Source organism: Branchiostoma lanceolatum, chromosome 14, assembly GCF_035083965.1.
Source record: "Branchiostoma lanceolatum isolate klBraLanc5 chromosome 14, klBraLanc5.hap2, whole genome shotgun sequence".
NCBI classification, from domain to species: domain Eukaryota; kingdom Metazoa; phylum Chordata; class Leptocardii; order Amphioxiformes; family Branchiostomatidae; genus Branchiostoma; species Branchiostoma lanceolatum.
Window position 1 is genome coordinate 9260478 of NC_089735.1, and position 19122 is coordinate 9279599.

General features: G+C 39.2%; 1 protein-coding gene across 1 annotated transcript in view; it reads left to right on the top strand.

Moving 5' to 3' along the window:
- The window catches only part of LOC136448331 (gamma-aminobutyric acid receptor subunit beta-1-like), a 24125-nt gene continuing 5003 nt past the window's right edge, over positions 1-19122 (top strand). Inside the window, exons 1-6 of the mRNA XM_066447731.1 lie at positions 1-593; positions 12146-12260; positions 17426-17511; positions 17729-17796; positions 18263-18489; positions 18967-19049. Of these exons, the coding sequence (XP_066303828.1) occupies positions 12148-12260; positions 17426-17511; positions 17729-17796; positions 18263-18489; positions 18967-19049 (577 nt within the window). The 5' untranslated portion in view covers positions 1-593; positions 12146-12147. The remainder of the gene's footprint in view (positions 594-12145; positions 12261-17425; positions 17512-17728; positions 17797-18262; positions 18490-18966; positions 19050-19122) is intronic.

Consider the following 19122-nt stretch of genomic DNA (forward strand, 5'->3'; position numbering starts at 1 on the left):
GCGCCCCCGTCTAGAAATATGTCAGTCAATTTTATGATTTTTTCCCTGACCTGGCCCTTGTCGCATAAATGGACCATCCTCTCGTAAACTGGCTGTACGGAGAAAGAGAGAGTCGAGAGTAATTTAAGTACTGCATAGGCGGCGAGATGACATCAGCGTCTGTGTAGCAGGTTGTTTGAAACCACGGGCCAACATCATGCAACTGACTTCCTCTACCATATGGTGGCACCAGGAGCGTTCGTAAACGTCTGAAGCTCTCCAACCGATGGCGTAACGCTTATCCCTCTTTCAGCGATGCTTACCTTCTCTATATATCCAATCGTGTGCTCGGATACAGGTGAATGTATATTTACTAAAAGCCCGGTAGGACAAGGCGTCTATTCGTGAGTCGTGTTTGCAAGAAAGGTCTGACACCTGGCATTAGTCAAAGTTTCACAAGGGTGCCATTATGCTAAATCATTTTACAACCTCAGCAGAGATTTGTGCGGAGGACGCCGAACACGTCACCCATAGAGGCCCTGTGACATAAAGATGAGGAGGCGCCTCGGATGACTTGACGACGTGGTCTCTGCGGACGTTCTCAGCAGCAAAAGGTTAGTTTTCTATTCCAAATCTAAATGTAGAAAGCCTCTTCAGAAATGGTGCGGCAAGGGTATAGTAGCAAAGTTTATGCATTGCTAGAATGGTAGTATAGTCTCTACGTAGTCCTAAATAATGCGTTAATATGTGAATGTACTGGGCCGCTGTATTCGGTGTTTCTCTTTTATTGTCCACGGGGTCGAGGGTTCGAATCCCAAACAGTCGGTTTTCCGCCAGTTCTGGTCATTGGTAAATCATTTATGGTTTGTATTTTAAACACTCGCGTGGCTCGCACTCACCAATTTTCAGTATAGAATTCGTTTATAATTTCCTCGGATGGCCTACCAGTTGTGCGCAAAACAAACAAAACAAACAAACAAACAAACAAGCAAAGCAAGCTTGTGCTCTTCAGGTGTCACCATTATCCTGCAATGTGCACTCATGGATCATCACGCACACCCCAATGTCAAATCATAAAATCGAATAGAACCCTTGTTATTTTCGTGGAATAAGTTGAGTGATAGTTACGCTCAATTTTCTTTATCAACTCGGGCCCGGGCAGCTTTACGGCTTTGCCGGTCCCAATTACGTTGCCCTGGAACACCCATCGTTAATAAGAATCCAGCTTTTCAATCCTTTATTATTAGATAGATGGATGTGCCAATTGCAACCTAGAATATGACTACGACGCCCAAGTCAGGCCACATTATATATCACTCCTTCGGCTCTTTGTCAGCTCTGTTGTACATTATGCAATTCCATGTCATGTACTCCACATTGGCAAATTTGTGCGCCTGGATATTTGTAAAAAAGAAATTCCGAGTATAACATATGAAATCAGTGGCACGACCATGAACAAATTTCATATTTATAAAGAAGATATTGTATTTTGCATCAATACAACATGTTTACAGACATATTGCGCTGATAATTAAGACATATAAGTCATGGTGTCACGTTTTCTGTCAGCTTGCGTCATGGAATATGATCTTATTTTCAATCATTCCTGTTTAATCAAAAAACTACTGACGTTTTTTTGCATACGCACTTTTGAGAACTGCGAAAAATATCCACAGGGAAATAAAAATTGACAGATAAGTTTTCAATGACATGACGATTTCATTCGGAAACATTCCAAGAGAAGACCCTGCTATGATTAATAACAAAACATATGCCAAGAGCAAAGAACATTATTACATTTCAGAATCAGACTGAACATTATTACATTTCAGAATCAGACTGCATTGTATCTTGCCTTTGGAATTGAATGCACTGGTTAGATCTGCTGGCAACAATAGCTACAAAACAGATACATTTTTCTTCCTGTTCAACTATTGGATATACTATACTGGACACTGACAATGCAATGAGCTGGTAAAAACAGAAGCAAAACATTAAGATCCAAACCAGTAGGAGATTGCACTGCACAGACCGGGAACCGATGCAATGAAACCTTGTTAGTAAAGATCATACCGAAAATAAAGAAAAAAGAATCTCGAAAGTCGACAGTGCTACAGGACATTCCCCATGTGATGATCTATATATATTGGATTTGTGACAACTTGCACATCCCTTGCTGTTAGTAATTTCCCGGATGCACAGCTGTGCTCTTTGATCTTATATAACTTTCTTTCATACGTTTGAAGGTGTCTCGCCCATGAGCAGTGCTTTAGGTGCAGGTACATAATATCCGTCAAACTTGAAGCGAAATGCTCTGAGAGGGCGCGTAATGCTAAAACATACACTGGATAACCCTGTTTTGGTTCTGATGTCATTTATGAATACGTCTAAACTTAATTGAGATATCTACATTCTAGACATATTTTTCGGCTAATAGATGATGACAGAACCTTCTATAATATATAAGTTAACTTAAAAATGTAAAAAAAAAATCATCTAGAAGACTAGTTGCCGTCAGAAGACTTCTTTGGTAGCAAAGAAATAGCAGAAGCTATATCTTTATTTGTATCTGTATAACCGGTATAGCCGCACTTCAGCATCACAACAGCTTTAACACACGAGCTCGCCCAGAAGGCTGAAAATTCACCAAAGGAATGAACCAGCCAAAGGGGCTCCGAAAGTGATTTGCAGGAACCTCCTTTGACTGGCTGATTCCTAGAAAGTTGTTTAGTATAATGTCCTTTTTGAAAACAAATTCCTCTGTTCAAGCCAATAATAAAGGAGGCTCGTGGACACCATATAAACTAGGCCAATCACAAAGATGCAGATCGTTCCCTCATGATATATTGATGACCGGTCGTCTTGCGCTGAGTGCGCAATGGTTCACCGTCCCACACAGTCACTTTCATGTAAGATACATTTCGCCATTGTGAAATCCACATAATCCAACCAAGCCTTCAGAGGATTGAACCAGGACTCGTGCGGATTTTCACAGACTCAGTTCTTATCTGAACCTCTAGAACCAAGGTTGGGAAGAACTTTTTCCAGTAAACATAAAACAAAGGCGAACGTCCTCGTCGGTATATTCAGAAGCAGTCACTTAAAAGATTGCCTTAGTGGATGGTCATGGCAATGAGTCTGTAAGAAGTCCAGGACATCTGTCATTTCTCAAGGGCGTTGGTTCTGGAGACAGTGGTAGGTAAGCCGATAAAAATGTCAATATTCATTTATCTATATCTATCTATTCATTCATGAATCTTCAAGGTGGTCCATTCAGTTAACTTGGTTAAACTGATGTCCAAGGGAGCCCTTACAAATCAGGATACAAAAGAGGACTGATTAACACAACCTAAATGAATGATTATTAAGTTAAGTTCAGCTAGCAATAATTTAACATAAAGCAGTAATCATCAATCATAGGGGCAAAAATCATACAAACAACTCAGGACAATTCAAAACAATAACGACTCAAAATCATAAAAATCAGTTAACGGCCTTTGAATATCAATCCCTTAATCATTTTGAGTGACCAATTTAGTGTCTCTGACGAAGGGATTTTACCCAAAACAAAGGAGCCACCAACAACGTGTTACCTATATCACACTGTACGTAATTCTACATGTTGATACAGGCTATACATATGGATATAGTATCCCTTCCAATCATTATGTCCACATCTTAATCATTGGTTGGTACCTTTATCTTTCCTATCATCTAAGCCTACGTGATCCGAAGCACTTTTCATCGCCGTCTCGGTATGTATATGTATATCATGAATGTGTGCTTAAAAGCTCTCTCCACCGAGGATTAGACGCTAAAGCCCATTGTAAATGAGCCCGACGATTGTATCTACAGTGAGACTGCCACTGCTGTGCCTCTAATCGATGTCTGCCGTATATCTACACAAAGAACCAATCTTCAACTGCAACAGCAAGTGATAGCATTGGTAATGACTTAGCTCATTGATGGATGAAGTCACGGTTTCAGGCAAAACAATGGTTTACGCACCACATATTTCAATCAGTCGTCTTCATCTCGAGTACAATAAGCCTGGAATTAGTTATCACACAAATCGGGCGTACTATTTTGCAATTGGAAGATGAAATACATGTAGATCTTTTTCCGTGTTTGCTTCACTCACATGATATGCAGATTTACTCAATAAGGGCACACGCAGAAAATTTTCTCTTCTCGAAAATGTTGGAAGTCAACATGACACGACGTCTTCGTAGAAAATAGGAACGCCATGACTAAAAGGCATGAGGGAAAATCCGGACAAGCTTTCAATGGGAATGACATGGCAGCAAATGATATGAAGGCAGCACTCTATTGCCAGACTGTTATCCGACATAGTTTCTTGCCATGCAAACATGAACTGAATGGTTTGTTCTGGAATTCGAATTGCCTGTCATGTTTAATATTTATTGCAAAAACAATCAGTGCCGTCTCATTTGGATGGGCATTAGAAATTGTCTACGATGCTGGCTGTGCATTTTGTCCAAGCTTGGCGTCATATTTAACGCTGGCATTGAGTCCAACGAATTCTACTTTTCCACGTCAAGCCTGTAAACGTGTGATAAGCGGGAAAACCTACCAATGTCCTCTGGTTCTGAAGGTCAGAGAAGAATCATGCAGAATGGCACAATCCCTGAAAAGAGCAGGACAAAATTTCTAGCTTCCATTGAGACATGCAGCAACCTTAATGCTTTTGTGTCTTTTGCAAAAGCATGCTTGCCCCTATTCGTAAGCTCTTACATATATCAGATCTGCAGACACGACTTAAAAAACGTTAACTGAATGATACGTAATTTTGGTAGTTTGGTACCTTTGTTTGGTAGTTTTAATTTGCTACGTTGAACTTGGAGGAGGTGCTGAAATCGGAACAAACGTAGCCAATCAATACATATATTGGGCATCAATTCTAAGAATGCTGAAGGCTCTCCCACTAGTCATTTTTTGAATGACAATACATATTCGGAATGGTTACCGTTATCAGTAAGCTGTTATTGTGCAAAATAGATAGAAGGAAGTTTCTAAAAGCATATTGTCGGTGACATTCATCTTTTGCAGATGGACAAACACAAACGGTATACGACTCACGTACATTTTATACGGGTCACGGGAGGTTGAAAAGAATGAGGCTGGGGACGCATATATTCCTCTGAGGTCATTTTCTACACTGTATTACCTTCGTCGTTTGTACCAAAGAGACACATATAAAGCTATGTCGCATTCAGTCAACAGCAAATCTCTGCAAGGCACAAAGTAAATTGACCTTCCCGAAAAAGCGCATCAAGGAAATTAGAAAGAATTCGCAATTGCTCGCGGGTTAGGAATTTGCAATTATTCTCTGAAACAGATTGCCATAAGGTGTCAGCAGATGAATGAAAGTGTGACAAAGCCGATGAATCGTATCCATTCGTTTGGTATAATTAGGTTGGAAATGATGATGTTTGTAAATCACATTCAATTGCATTGCAGCCTCCAGATATTAGCTGTACTCTTTGCTGCTGGTGCACCGAAGTAAATCGATTCATCTTGTCTATCAAAGCTGCTAAACATGTTAACGCTCTGTACGTATGTACGGTAGAAGCGTTACATGGTTTTGAGAAGTATAACCTGTACGGATCAGCAAGCCCCTTACGGGTTTGTGGGTGTCAGCACTATTAATCAGCGGGAATAGAAACATAAGTCAGTCCATGAATCAAACACCGGTAAGGACCGACCTTCCCCGCACTACATCAGTCAAACCATAACCACTCCGACCCAATCGTACTCAGCAGAAGTTGTATGCTCTTTATCGGATGGCGGGATACGGGCAGAACGTTTTGTCAATGCGTGTTCATTATGATGGGAAGAACATCCGATTACTGTACCGATTTGTTCATCGATAAGGTTTATCATTGATCTATGCAATTAATTTCATCAAACATTGATGCCACTGCAATTAAGTTAATTACTGAGCAAGCGATGTGATTTGTAGAGAAGCAGTTTCAACTTAATATCATAGGCCTCTGATGACGTATCTAATTACGACAAATTTGCAGAAGAAGCAAATTTTGTGAGTTCCTCAATCAAATGACCTCTGCTTCCGCAAGTGATATACCAAAGGCGAGAGGAAGCCCGGCTTCCCTGGTCGCTTAAGTGAACTACTTTCCACGACATCAAATCGAAAGGTCGTAGCTTCTACCTAGTAGCAATTTCGTGTTTTAGTAGATGGCTGCAAGATACGACTGCACTGGCTACATCGACTCCCTTTACGAGAGAACCTGTATGAGTGCACAATAAAATGGATTAGAAACGGCTAGCCATGTCCAAAAATTAAACCATTTAATTGTATTCATGTCAACTGGGGTGCAGATTTTAGAAATGCGCTGGGTTGCGTTCGCATAAATGAAGGTTACAAATGTCGAGAACCGATGAAGCAGGCAATTTGTAGCGACGGTGGCAGCTGAGGGCACCAGTCATTAAATTTGGATTATGGCCAGTAAATTAGATGCACTGCACGGGTTCTCTGATAGGGTCAGCTGAAGGTGAGAGTCCCCTCCTGTTTGCAGGGCCATGATTGCTCATAAGATTCTTATTCGGAAATCTCGGAGTCGGAAAAGACATCCTGTTAACGGAACGATAAAGTTTGAATCAAATTCAAGACTTAACACCCACACAATAATCATCATATTAACTTAGTTCTTCAAGTGAAATCAAAGGGAAAACTGTCCACATACGCTAGATAGGATGTATTTATGGCAAGATTAATATTCATAACTACCTCAATAGAAAAAAAACTATCTTAATAGAAAAAGATAAAACGTTAATAGCATTATTATTGTAAAATAAAAATCAATATAAGAAGTGTTTTGTGGATCTGATACCAAGACGTTACCGGAACGGTTTCTGGCAATCTGTTATACATGGAACACCAATAAATCGTTATGTAGCGATTTCGTTTGAACAGTTGGCGACCGTTTGACGTGATGGGGTTTGGCAAGCGTCAGCGTACGTCGATAATTACCATAATGTGTCCCAAATTTAGGAAAACCAAACAATATTACCCTCCGAAGGACACAGTGATTGGAAGGAGCATTTCTGCTACTTGATCCAATCTTCCAAGAATTTCTGGCCATTGCCAGTTGTAACCTGCTCATGAGGTGCTAACACGGTGTGTGGTAATTGGATCAGATTACGGCCAATGAATACATTCCCACCATAAAGGTTTCTATAAAGTGGCAGGCTGTTTGCAGTTGATAGAGTGAAAAATAGAATCGGCGGCCAAAAGTGTCGTCTAGTGTTGTGGATACTGTCAGTAATCTTCTAAATGCAATAGGTTTTGTCTGCTGTTAGCAAATCCAACCACAAAAGACCACGTAATTTAAGTTATACTGCTTATTGGTACGAAACTTTGCTCAGCGAGGAACTTTGAAATTACAGAGCCCTTATAGATGGCACAGTTTTAGATTTGGAGAAAGTATCTCAGAGATAACTGAAACCAAACTGAAACCAAATCATTATTGCCGTAGCTTCTGCAATACCCTGATCGCTGAAATACTGCATCTATATGCATGGAAGTGACGATTCAATTTGTATCAAACGATTCAAGGAGGACACCATCTGCAAAAGACTAGATTTCTAATATGAAACAGCAAATTGGCAAAAGGGCAGACGCACGGACGTCCTCGACCGAATACAAAATCTCCACAAACAGCGTTTTACGTTAACTTTGCAGTTGATGGCACTTTATTAATGATCTATTACGATAAATTGGTCTAATTTCCTTGTAAGATTAACCAAGGACAAGTTGGCTAAGATAAGAAGGGAAAGCGGCATTTAGTTGAATTTTGACATTAAAAAGCAATGCTTAAAAACAAGAAATATCTTTTCGCTAACAGTACCGTTGCCGCAACTTCAAAGATGTCGACGGTCTTGCAGAAATGATAAGAAACAATCTAGATTGGTGTTTTGAATCTGAGCCCTCCTATTGCAGAATAGAAGCACTCGGCGCGACGCTGCACTGAAGTAACGCTCAATAGTTACCCTTGAAAAATATCAACGTTGATTTTATTCAAACTCTCGGTAGTCGATGCTGTAAGCCACCTCATTAATCAACAACGGCACGCTGGCTTGATAGCAGACTAATTCGTTCCACATCAGCAAACCAGGCACTGATTAGGGACAAACGTCGAACACATGACTGAATATGGAAAAGGCGTCACTTCATCAAGGCAGGAATGGCATCAACGCTTGATCAACTCAAAGTGGGGGGGGGGGTCACCTATTGGAAGGACACGTAAAACTTATTAAAACAACACGGAAGCAAAATGGTGGCAACAGGGGACTTTCGTGAACCAACGTGCAGCTAAGTCAGCTATTGGTATCTTCTTCTTCCTATTCAGTATAGCTATCTATAGAGTCATGATTTCAGAAATAGAAAGCGTGTGCTAAAGGAATCTCCTACATGTTGATGTAGATTAGAATGGAGTTGTTTTTTTACCACAGTTAAAATGTAAACATGTGATGTGATGTTACCAAATTTTCTCCAAATGCAATGTGTTAGCCGTACTTCTGAACTGGCTTCACGTATAAGATAGCTATGATTATCTAGATGGTTCCGCGCTATCTATGGGTAGGTAGGATTTATATTTTAGAATGGTAGTAATGGTAAAAATGAAATGCTAAGCAAACAGGATACGTTTGCTGAAATCTGTGGCCTTCATGAAAATATTAATTTTCATTCATTGTAATCAGGCATTGAAGTATCCATATGGCCAGTCAGTTCTATCTAACAACAATGCGTTCTAGGTAATGAAAGTTTTTATCAACATGAAGAATTGTCATGTTATGAAATGATACTGTATATGTCGAAAACATAACTTGCACATGATCATTTCTTCAAATTAAACATTGCAATACACATGCGGGGTTGAAACATTCCATCAAGCCTATCAATTGTAAAAGGAATCATGTTCCGTCATCGATTATGGCTTGGTAATAAATACTATACTGAAGATATTTGATCAAAAGTGAGTTTTACATGGTAAGTGGATGGTCTTGTATACTAGTATTTTTGGATTTTACTACAATCCTACTACACAGTTCAAGGCAATGACAATCAAGTAGGCCTCACATCGTTCCTTATACGATACGATATAAACCATGCCTTTCATTAAAGGCCCTAACGTTATACAGCCAATCGATGTCGGCTGTAAAATTCACAGGACTTGAATCTGGAGGTTCAAATTATTGGTACTTCACAAAGCTTCTTGTGATTCTAAAAATAGACGATTACCTTCGCATCTCTTTGCTCACTGCAGGGCTTCAGCAGTTAGATATATTATACCTAACTGCCAAAGCCCGGCAGTGACCAAGGAGGCCAGGATAAACCTGCAGCTTGGGCAAAAAGGCTAGATTTTAGTATTACCTGGTGGATCGATAAGTCCGGAACACAAAGACTGAATTATTGAGCAGTATTTAGGCTTGAAGTACGGAACATTTGATACATTTCCGAAAGAACGACTTCCACTTAAATGGGTTACAACATCTTGCTGCCATTAAAACAAGACATCAGTTCCCAGTAAGTCAACAAATGCATTGGTACTGCATGTAACAACGAAACGGTGAAAACATTCAGGTAAATGAAAACGACATATTCCTATTTCCGACAATAACCATAATGATTTCCCTTGCGTAAAGCAAAATGTTGGTGCACAGCCAACGCGTACGGTCCAGAAATAGTTTTATCAAAAGCTGTTTGGAAAAGTATTTGATGCCTTGTAATATGTGCGCTACCTTGTGTTGTCTACTCTTCTTGAAGCATTCAAAACCTGCTTGAATGCTGCCTTTCTATCGTTTGACATTTTTCAGAGTCAACCTGTTGAAAACGCTGCTTTGAGATAGTATTCTGACAAGGTATCATTCAGGCTTCAGATGACAAGAATACCCACACCCCACATAACGCGTGGGAAAAGAAGATATTATTCTGGATAGTACCAGCGTGCTACATCTTCGTCAAACGTTATCGCATGGAGCTTTTGATCTGCCGAATTCTTTAGAGGGAGTCAGCTGTCAGTCTCTGCACCCTACCTACGCCCAATCCGCATATTGAGTATATCCTTATTGTCACGGGATGAAAGGGCTAGAAGCTATCTCAACATTCAATCACCAAGACGTCTTGGAAGTCTCAAGACGGATCATCCGGTGCGGTATCTTGCTCCTCGGGCTGTGTCTTTATCTTGCAGCACAGCTGCAATCGAATGTCTCCAAAGATATATCATGCTGTGCTGCATATCACAATGGCATGCTATATGGATCGATGGAAGACAGGATACATAGATAAATGGTACATGACAAAATGTTGAAAGGAAAAACGTCCACGACCAAAACAACTGCTATCGGTCACAGGTCTGGCTTCGCACTTTCAAAAGCTTTCAAAACTTTTAGCTTTAACACAAAGTACTTTTATGCCTGCAAAGCAGGTGTGTTTACGGAGTATGTCATGATTGTCAACAAACATGAACATAAGAGTAGCAACAGAAGTACATACAAATTCTAATCATTTTGTCACTTCTAACATCTTCATGTTATATGTTGTTCCCTATCCTCACAAACAACCGCTGAGCAATGCATCAAAAAGAATGATTCATGTTCAGCTATGTACCCTGAGGCGTACAGAGCACACGGGTTTCGATCATTCTACATGGTCGGGGTTTAGTGATTACTAATTACTAACAAGATGTAGGTATTATTAGACTCCCCTCATAACAGCTTCTTGACGATTCAGGGACCCGTTTAATTAGCACGTATATGTGAGTGATACAGGGGCAAATCCTGGAACTTCAGCTAATGGAAACATGTATGCATTCAGTGATCCTTCAATAAAATGTGCGTTACTTGGTTAAGTTCAAAGTGTATGGTTTTGCATTCTTTGCTGGTAACAGCAGTCAAGCCACACTAAAATAGTTTCATTTCAGTTATATATGTCGTATGTTGATAAGTTGCTTACACTGTTTGGGTACAATGAAACAACAAACAGTTAACTTAAAACATCAATAGCAAAATTGTAGCTTCCAAGAAAAATTGTCATATCTAATTTCTACACCTAATTGGTTCTGTATCTGTATCTATATAGCCGGTATAACCGCCATTCGGCGTAACACACCAGCTTCGCAGGCACGCGGTCAGATTATCATCAACCGTTCACATAAGAGGAAGTTGGCATTTAAACAATGACAATATTGATTCATAATGTGAGATGAGAAAAACAATTTCAAGATATTCACTCTGCTCAGGTTTGCTTTTTGTAAAGTAGAGTTGACTATCAAAATTTCTTTATAGATTAACTTTACAGTATGATCTATTTATCTCTACTAATGATGTATTTGAGCAACAGGAAATAAGTAACTAATGTTCTTCCCCTTCTTGGCGTGAATTTACGAAGTATTGCTGCATTATCGATTTTTATAGGAATACAGTTGATGTTTTTGGCTTGCCTCCAATGAAAAGTAGCTGATTTAACTCAATATCAGTATCATTTATCACAAATTCGTGGGTAGAATGTTGTTGGATGAGAAAAAAAGTTTATCCTTTGCCCAGAGACAATTCTAAAAAACATTTTTGGAAGAGGAAATGTATAAATATCTACAAGACTTGAATCGTAACACAATGACTTACAACATATCTTCTATAATGAAGAAAATGGACGTGACAGGACCATCTTCGTGAAAAATGAGTTGATTAAACTCCAATCCAGGAAACTCGCTGACATGAAACATTGCCTACGATGCTGCCCTTTTTGACGAAACTCTGCGTTATAAACAATTAACTGGCTCTGTGTATTAACTGGGTGCTCTGTCAGCGGATGGCTGTCAACCAAAAGGCATCGTGAGCTGATGAAACATTCTTTTTAGCTGTCCCATCCAAAATTGTACTGATGGTAGACGCCAGATTATTCACAAAGACGTCGATGAACGTTGCTTCTGGCTAAGATTTCTACAGGGAGCAACATCTACTGCAATCCATCACTCAAAACGAATTTACTACTTGCTTTTATGTACCCTGGTGGACCAAACGTAATTGCTACTCTGTTATTTATATTAGATCGTTTTGTGGGATGGTACTTTGTCCAAACATACATGTATATTTTACATACACATTGTACATCAATTCCTTCCAGGTATGCTGAAAAGAAGGATAGCGAAGATGGCAGGCACCAAGGATTTTCTGATCGACTTTGTGTTTGGACTGGCCATGGTGAACATCGTCATTTCATCGTCTGAAGGGAAACAAAGGTAAGTAGAAGGCCAAAATATCAGTTCGGATTTACAATGGCGTAGAATTTGAATTTGTATCAATCATTTGTTTCATGGTGCAAATTCACCATTTGTTTAATTTGAATATTTATGCTTTGGTTAACATACCGTTAGACATTGAAATTGAGTTTACGTTAAATTGAAGTAAATAGAAACATGCTCTTGAAAAATATACATTTCTGATACGCATACGAAATATGTAATTGTTATCAATTATCCATAATTTTTATTAAAAGGAAACTATGGGTATACTTTTCTAATATCTCTGGTACTATAGTCATTCTCTCTTTCAATAGCTATAATTGACAGAAAATACATTAGCTGTTTAACGAAACAATCAATTAAGCCATTAATATTGATAGGGAAGAGAAACTTGGGACGAGGTTGGAGACCTAGACTCGATTGCAAACGAGCACGTTGATTTGTATGACCGCCCTAATTAATTTACAAGCTTGCCAATTTTACGCCTTCGTGGCTTAGCAGCGATGCTTTATTGAATGGAGTAATTCATTGATAGCTGTTGTAAGTAAACATTTATCAGGGCGAACATTTTAACAGTACCAAGTAAAATTCTTCATGCTGAACGTGTTTTGCTTCCGTGGTATAGATAGCATCTTGTCTGATGACGGTTTAGTTTATGGCTGGTCTGTGGCAGATGGCATTTTTATCGTGGCTTTTATCTTTAGTGAGAAACGACCTTAGTGACATAATGTATCAGAAGGGCGCACCCTCACGAGAGCTATTGGGTAAAAATTATTTGATGCAGCGGACTAGGCAAATATAGTGTAGGGAGATGGGAACCATGCCAAAGGAGATGGTCTTCCAGTAATGGAATAAATTATTGTGAGGGTGTGTGTGTTAGAGAATGCTTGTGCTGCATTCAGTACCATACAGAACAGTACAGTATAGCATAATCTAAAAACGCTGACACACAAAAGATTGTTCACCTGAATATGAGCAGAAAAAGATATAGTAACACTCATGCACTTTAATTTCAGAGAATTAATTTCAGAAGAAAAATGTGCAAAACTCTTTTGTCACGGTAAAAGAGAGCGTTTTTTGTAACAAATTTACAAGCTAATGATCGTTATTCCCACATTTTCAATAATCATCCTGTTAGATGATGCGAGTAATTTACGACTACGTACACATACTGAAAACCCTGGCTTATCTGCTGTTAAAGTTATCAGTTTTTAGTCAGTATATTAATCGTGATATAAGAATACATATTTGGCTAGGATGGTGAAATTGCATGAATGATTATTGTAAATTGCCAAAGAAGTCAATAGTTAGTTTTGTGTATGACAATAAGAAATGCAAATAAGAAATATGCAATTCAGCCCTTGGCTGCGATATACTCTTCATAGCCGATCATAATGTTCAAAATAAACATTCATTAATGCAATTTGCTTTCGGAAGCCAATAATGTTAAAATCTAACACATGATATCATTTATGGCCAAAAGATTGGATAGGTAGCAAGTTTCTTCATTGGTAAAGGAAGGTGATGAGTCAGAACGAAAGAAAATAACAAAAAAATGCAAAATGATCTAATCATTCCAAGTGATATACTCACAACAAGATATATGAAAGAGACTACCCCCCTAATCACACCGATAGTCCTTTATGTATAGTTGGGGAAGCATTTCCTTTGAGTATTAATTCAATCAAATCGTTGAGAGAACATTGATCCGATCAAACGTATCTCAATACAAGATTGGTTGTTGTTATGCAGTCTGTTGGGAGAAGACAGTCATTATTGGCATGACCCAGACCTACGTGCAATGACCCACGTAGGAGATGGTTCTTAAGCACTAGTTAGAAACGAGTTCCTAGTGGAATATCACGGGTCATTGGGGAATATGGTGCTATTCACCTTTGACATGCTTTTACGTTTATGGAGGGTAAGGCACATTTGCAAAGTATGTTTATTGTTGCAACCGTAGATCATCTTGGTTCAGATGTAGTCTTCGATGAAGCGTTGATTTACATTTTACAATGGTCTCCACTGCCAAGGTTGGAAAGCATTTTTATTCTTATTTTTCAAACGTCATCGAATATGAATGCAGAAATAATCTAGAACATTCTTTTTGATATCTACACTGTCGACAAGGGAGTCAGGTAAAGCATATCTCATTTAAATGCCTTCAGGCGTCGACGACTATTTACTGTAACTCTAAGACATCGAAAAAGCCCTCAACATTTTGCCAGCCAGAAACGTACCAATAGCACGGGCAGTGGGTAAATTTAAATAAAACATATTCTATGTAGCATATACAGTTATGAATGGAAACTTTAAAATGAGATTATGATGAGAGCTTATGGATAAGTTTCAGTGATATAGAAAATACATCTTGGCCCCTATGCTATGTTTGGTCTTATAGCATTGGTAAAAGACGCGTACTTCAATGAGACCCACACATGTCTGCAATGATTGCCAATCATTGCAGCAAAAAAGCTATCAGACCTTTTGTACATTGTAGACCATTTGCTCATCAACGGTATTGCCTGCAGCCAGATTGTGACTTACGTTGCACAAAGCCGATGAACTTACAGGGTGATCACGGGAAAACACGTAGTTCTCGGAAAGTGATAATTGCATCGGGCAGTTAATTCTTCGCTGACTAGACTGTGGAGATTGTGCATTTTCTGGGTCGTTAAGACTTGCGGATCACTTAACACAAATCAGATTTTATCGTGTGGTGGACTACACCATGAAGAACTTTCTCTGTGTGAGCAGGTTAAAATATTGCACATTCAGGAATTGGATTCTGCATGCTCCTTTGACCTGTGTGAGCAGTAGAATGTGTTTCATTTGCGAGGATTCAAAGGAAGCTTTTATTAGTCATGACATACAAATACTAGTAGGATGGCTTGCAGTCTAATCAATTGATCTCACACCAACTATATCAATTGCAGTCTCATATTTTCCCAGTAAACAAAGTTTTCAACCTGATTTCACATGTCAAGCTCTTACCCGGTTGGCTCACGGTTAACTTAACCAACTTGCTTAATCATGGTCCCGTCCTGAAGAGTATCGACCATTAATAACTTTTTGCGGATGTTTTACAATATTTGTTGAAGGCTCTTTCAAGATTACATATACATGATTCAAAAGCAATTCCGAGGGCACACCACTGGCAATGACGGGTTATTTAAGCCCTATAGTAATACTTTCAAATATTTAGGTCATCTCTTTGGTCTATATGGATAGTAGAGAGAAATACTAGAGCAGCCATAGATAATGTATTGAAAAAATTGAACTTGCAATGGTTATCATCATGACATAGCCTACATGACTCCTCGCACAAGTCATTGGCTTATCAATGATTCAGCTCTTATCTAGTGATGGGAACTTCCAACGGTATTTCATGTGGAAGAGCACGCGACGAAGAAATCGTTGAAGATACCCTTTGGCTGCATGCATCTGGAACTTATGTTGTGGCATTGAGTAGTCCGATCTTATCGAGGAAAATGATTTGACTAACTTTTTGTTCAGTTTCCCAGGAGATTTTATCCATATCATCAATCCGTGGTCTCACTTAATTCAAATGCATTCGTTGAATAGCGGATAGAGACACATGTTCTCCCAATTCTATCATTGATACTGTCAATATGCAGCTGTCATGTTTTAACGTTTTATTCATAATGTGATGTTTGCACACAAAAATCGTGGAGTATCTAGATAATGTGCAATCTGTATGTACATGTTAAGATACTTACCTTCAAATGCCGGGTACACAAATTCTACATGCTAGTAAAAGTTAAGCTCTGACTCAGTAGAAATACCGTACCAGACGATGTATGCATCGACTTACCGAGGAACCGGGATCTAGATAAACGTTATCATTTTGCCTTTTTTGTGAGCTGTGAACCGTTAGGTCTGCCAAGACAAAAGACTTGCTGAAGACTTGTCATTGGCAATTGCCGACAGTAACGTCTCGGGAATACGTTGAGCTGCGTCACTCTCCTTGCGTCTAATCGAAATTAGTATGTATACATGACAGGAACCAAAGATGGATCCACAAATTTTGTGAAAGGTGAATCATTTACAGTACGTGCCTGTAGGTCATGAACCTCCTCTGCGGTGAAAAAGGTTATGGTCATGGATTTTTCATAATCATGATGAAAGACGACTGTGACGCATCACTCAAATGTAGTGCAGCTGTCCGTTGCTTTGATTATCTTGTCTCTTGCAAAGTGCTTTGCCCCCTTTGGCACCGAGGGAAGGAAGAACGTTTCGGCAAGTCAAAGGTCATGACAACGTCGAACACATGGTGGGAGGGGGGCTCACTGTTAGCTGCTGAATACATACAATATGAAACATGACTTACAACTTCGATCTGACATCTGAGTGTCGAGAAAGTTTGTTTACTTCCCAGGGGCCCAAAACAATACGCTGTGACAATGTGAGCCATCTTAAAAGACGTTACTCACAATCTCCTGCATTTCTGTAACTGTACGATGGCTGACATTGTCACAGCGTATTCCGTACACATGACAACTATGTGGTCTCTCTTCACCCGGACCAGACAAATGGCAATGCAATTAATTTGAAGGTTCGTCATTGACCTGTGGCCAAGGAAGAGATCACCCTTTTCACTTATCACCGAGTAGAAAGCCATTTACTTTTGACCTGATCTTCAAGGTTAATGATTGCTTCTAATATGATATGGGTGCAATTATGTAGGTGACTGACATAATCATCAATTATAAAATGCCCTGTCATTGTCTTTGGCATCTACCATGGATCAGCGTGTCAGTGTTGTGTGCTGTCAGCATCCATATATGTATCTGCATATCATATCTGAAAAATAGGTTTATTTTATTTGTATGTTTGATATAATAAGCATCTATTGTAGAAAAAAGTATTCCCGATATCTTGCAGGTTTATACTGGTCAATCAAACATAAATACGGTAGACGTTTGTGGTCAAAAGGCCAATAGCAATATGCGGGTTGTCAGAGTGTTGAGAATCGCATTGAGTGTAGTGAATACTATAAGTTAAAAGTTTCAGGTAGAATGAAATGTTCTGGTAGCTACACTTGAATGCTGCTAATTGTTATTGATATTTCTAAGGTATCTAATCCGTAACTGACACGTAGCGTAGATTATAGCATTTAGATATATTATTTTGTTTTGCAGCGTTGCGGAGGGACGATGGGACATGACACTGGCCATCGAGAGACTATTGCACCACTACGATCTTCGAATACGTCCAAATTTTAGAGGTATTTCTTAAATTCAAGGACATTGTATCTTGTGGATGACAATGTCCGACAGGCAAATTTTGCTATTGAAATTGTGTTTACCTAGATTGGCGTTTTTAATTACTATTTATTGCAAAACCATTGACATTACTTGTTCTAAACTGAACAAAGTTTGACCAGCAGATGATTTGAGTTTTTAATGTTATGATAATATGTTCTAACGTGTACTGTTCTGCAGGTGCTCCAGTTAAAGTCGGGGTTGTCATAGACGTCATCAGCATAGACAGCATTTCAGATGTTAATATGGTAGGTCCGGTGTATACTTTGTAAGATTATACTGTATTCCATTGCGCACTGTCCAAATGCCATCTAAACTTTCCGTGCAATAATAGCGATAACATCTTTATGTAAGTTCGGTACATTAGCAGGGATTTCTACAATGTTTTACTTGAGTTTCGTACATAGGGTAGACTTAAATCTTATTCGCCCTCTCCAAGTTATTTGAATGCATAAACCTATGTTAGCAATCGGTATGTCTAGACGTTGAATCTTAGCAATTGCTAACTTAAAAACTTGCACACGGAAATTTAAGGATCTAATAGCCTGATTGGCTGGGATGAGTCATGTGACCAAACTGTCCGCTGTGATTAATTACGTTACAAAACATGGCCGCTACGATGAATGCCGACGAAAACAACACTGACTAAGTCTTGTTTTGCTTCATTAGGCAAAAATCTTTAAAAAACATGATACCTTGATGTCTCCTCCATAGGAGTACACAGTATCTTACGACATCCGACAGTCATGGTTAGACGAGAGGCTAGACTTCCGCCATCTTTACGACGGAGAAAAGATGACATTTGAAGGGGAAACCACCCTGAGGATCTGGCGGCCAGACACCTTCATCAAGAACGGGCGGGGGTCCAGGTTCCATGACGTCACCATTGGACAGCAACTCATGCATATATTCAAGAACGGAAGCGTCATTTACAAGCTAAGGTTTAAATAGTACAATTCTTCATGTCTTGATCCAAGACACTAAAACACTCATCATACGAACCTTTATTAGTTTTATACGAACACAGGTGAACTTTTCTAACATATTCAGAAAGTGTTTTACATTTTCGACAATATCATACCAAAAACATATCAAGCATAAATGAAACGTGACTCATATTGGTAAGTAACGTTTAGTTTTCAAGGAAATGTTAAAGCACGTCCTATCGTTATCTTCCAAACACTCAGTGTACCTAATTTACATGACTAGCCTAGATGCCATCTAGTTGGTGAGGTAACGAGAATTGGAGGCCCAGTAAACTAAATCGGATGGCACCCAGGCTATCTATATAGATCTTTCCTATGTATCAAACTGCCCCCTCTTTTTGAGAGGAACAAGAAGTGGCCATTGGTAATTCAGAGAACTTGAATGTTCTAACGATACGATACTGACACGCCGTGTCATTCTATTTTATTCAGACTAACAACCACGGCCTCATGCTGGATGAAGATGCACATGTACCCACTGGATGCTCAAAACTGCACCCTCCAGTTCGAGACATGTAAGACTTAACATTATAAACCTATATATTAAATACTTGGCAATATGTTGTGCTGACGGTTTTGCAAGCATAT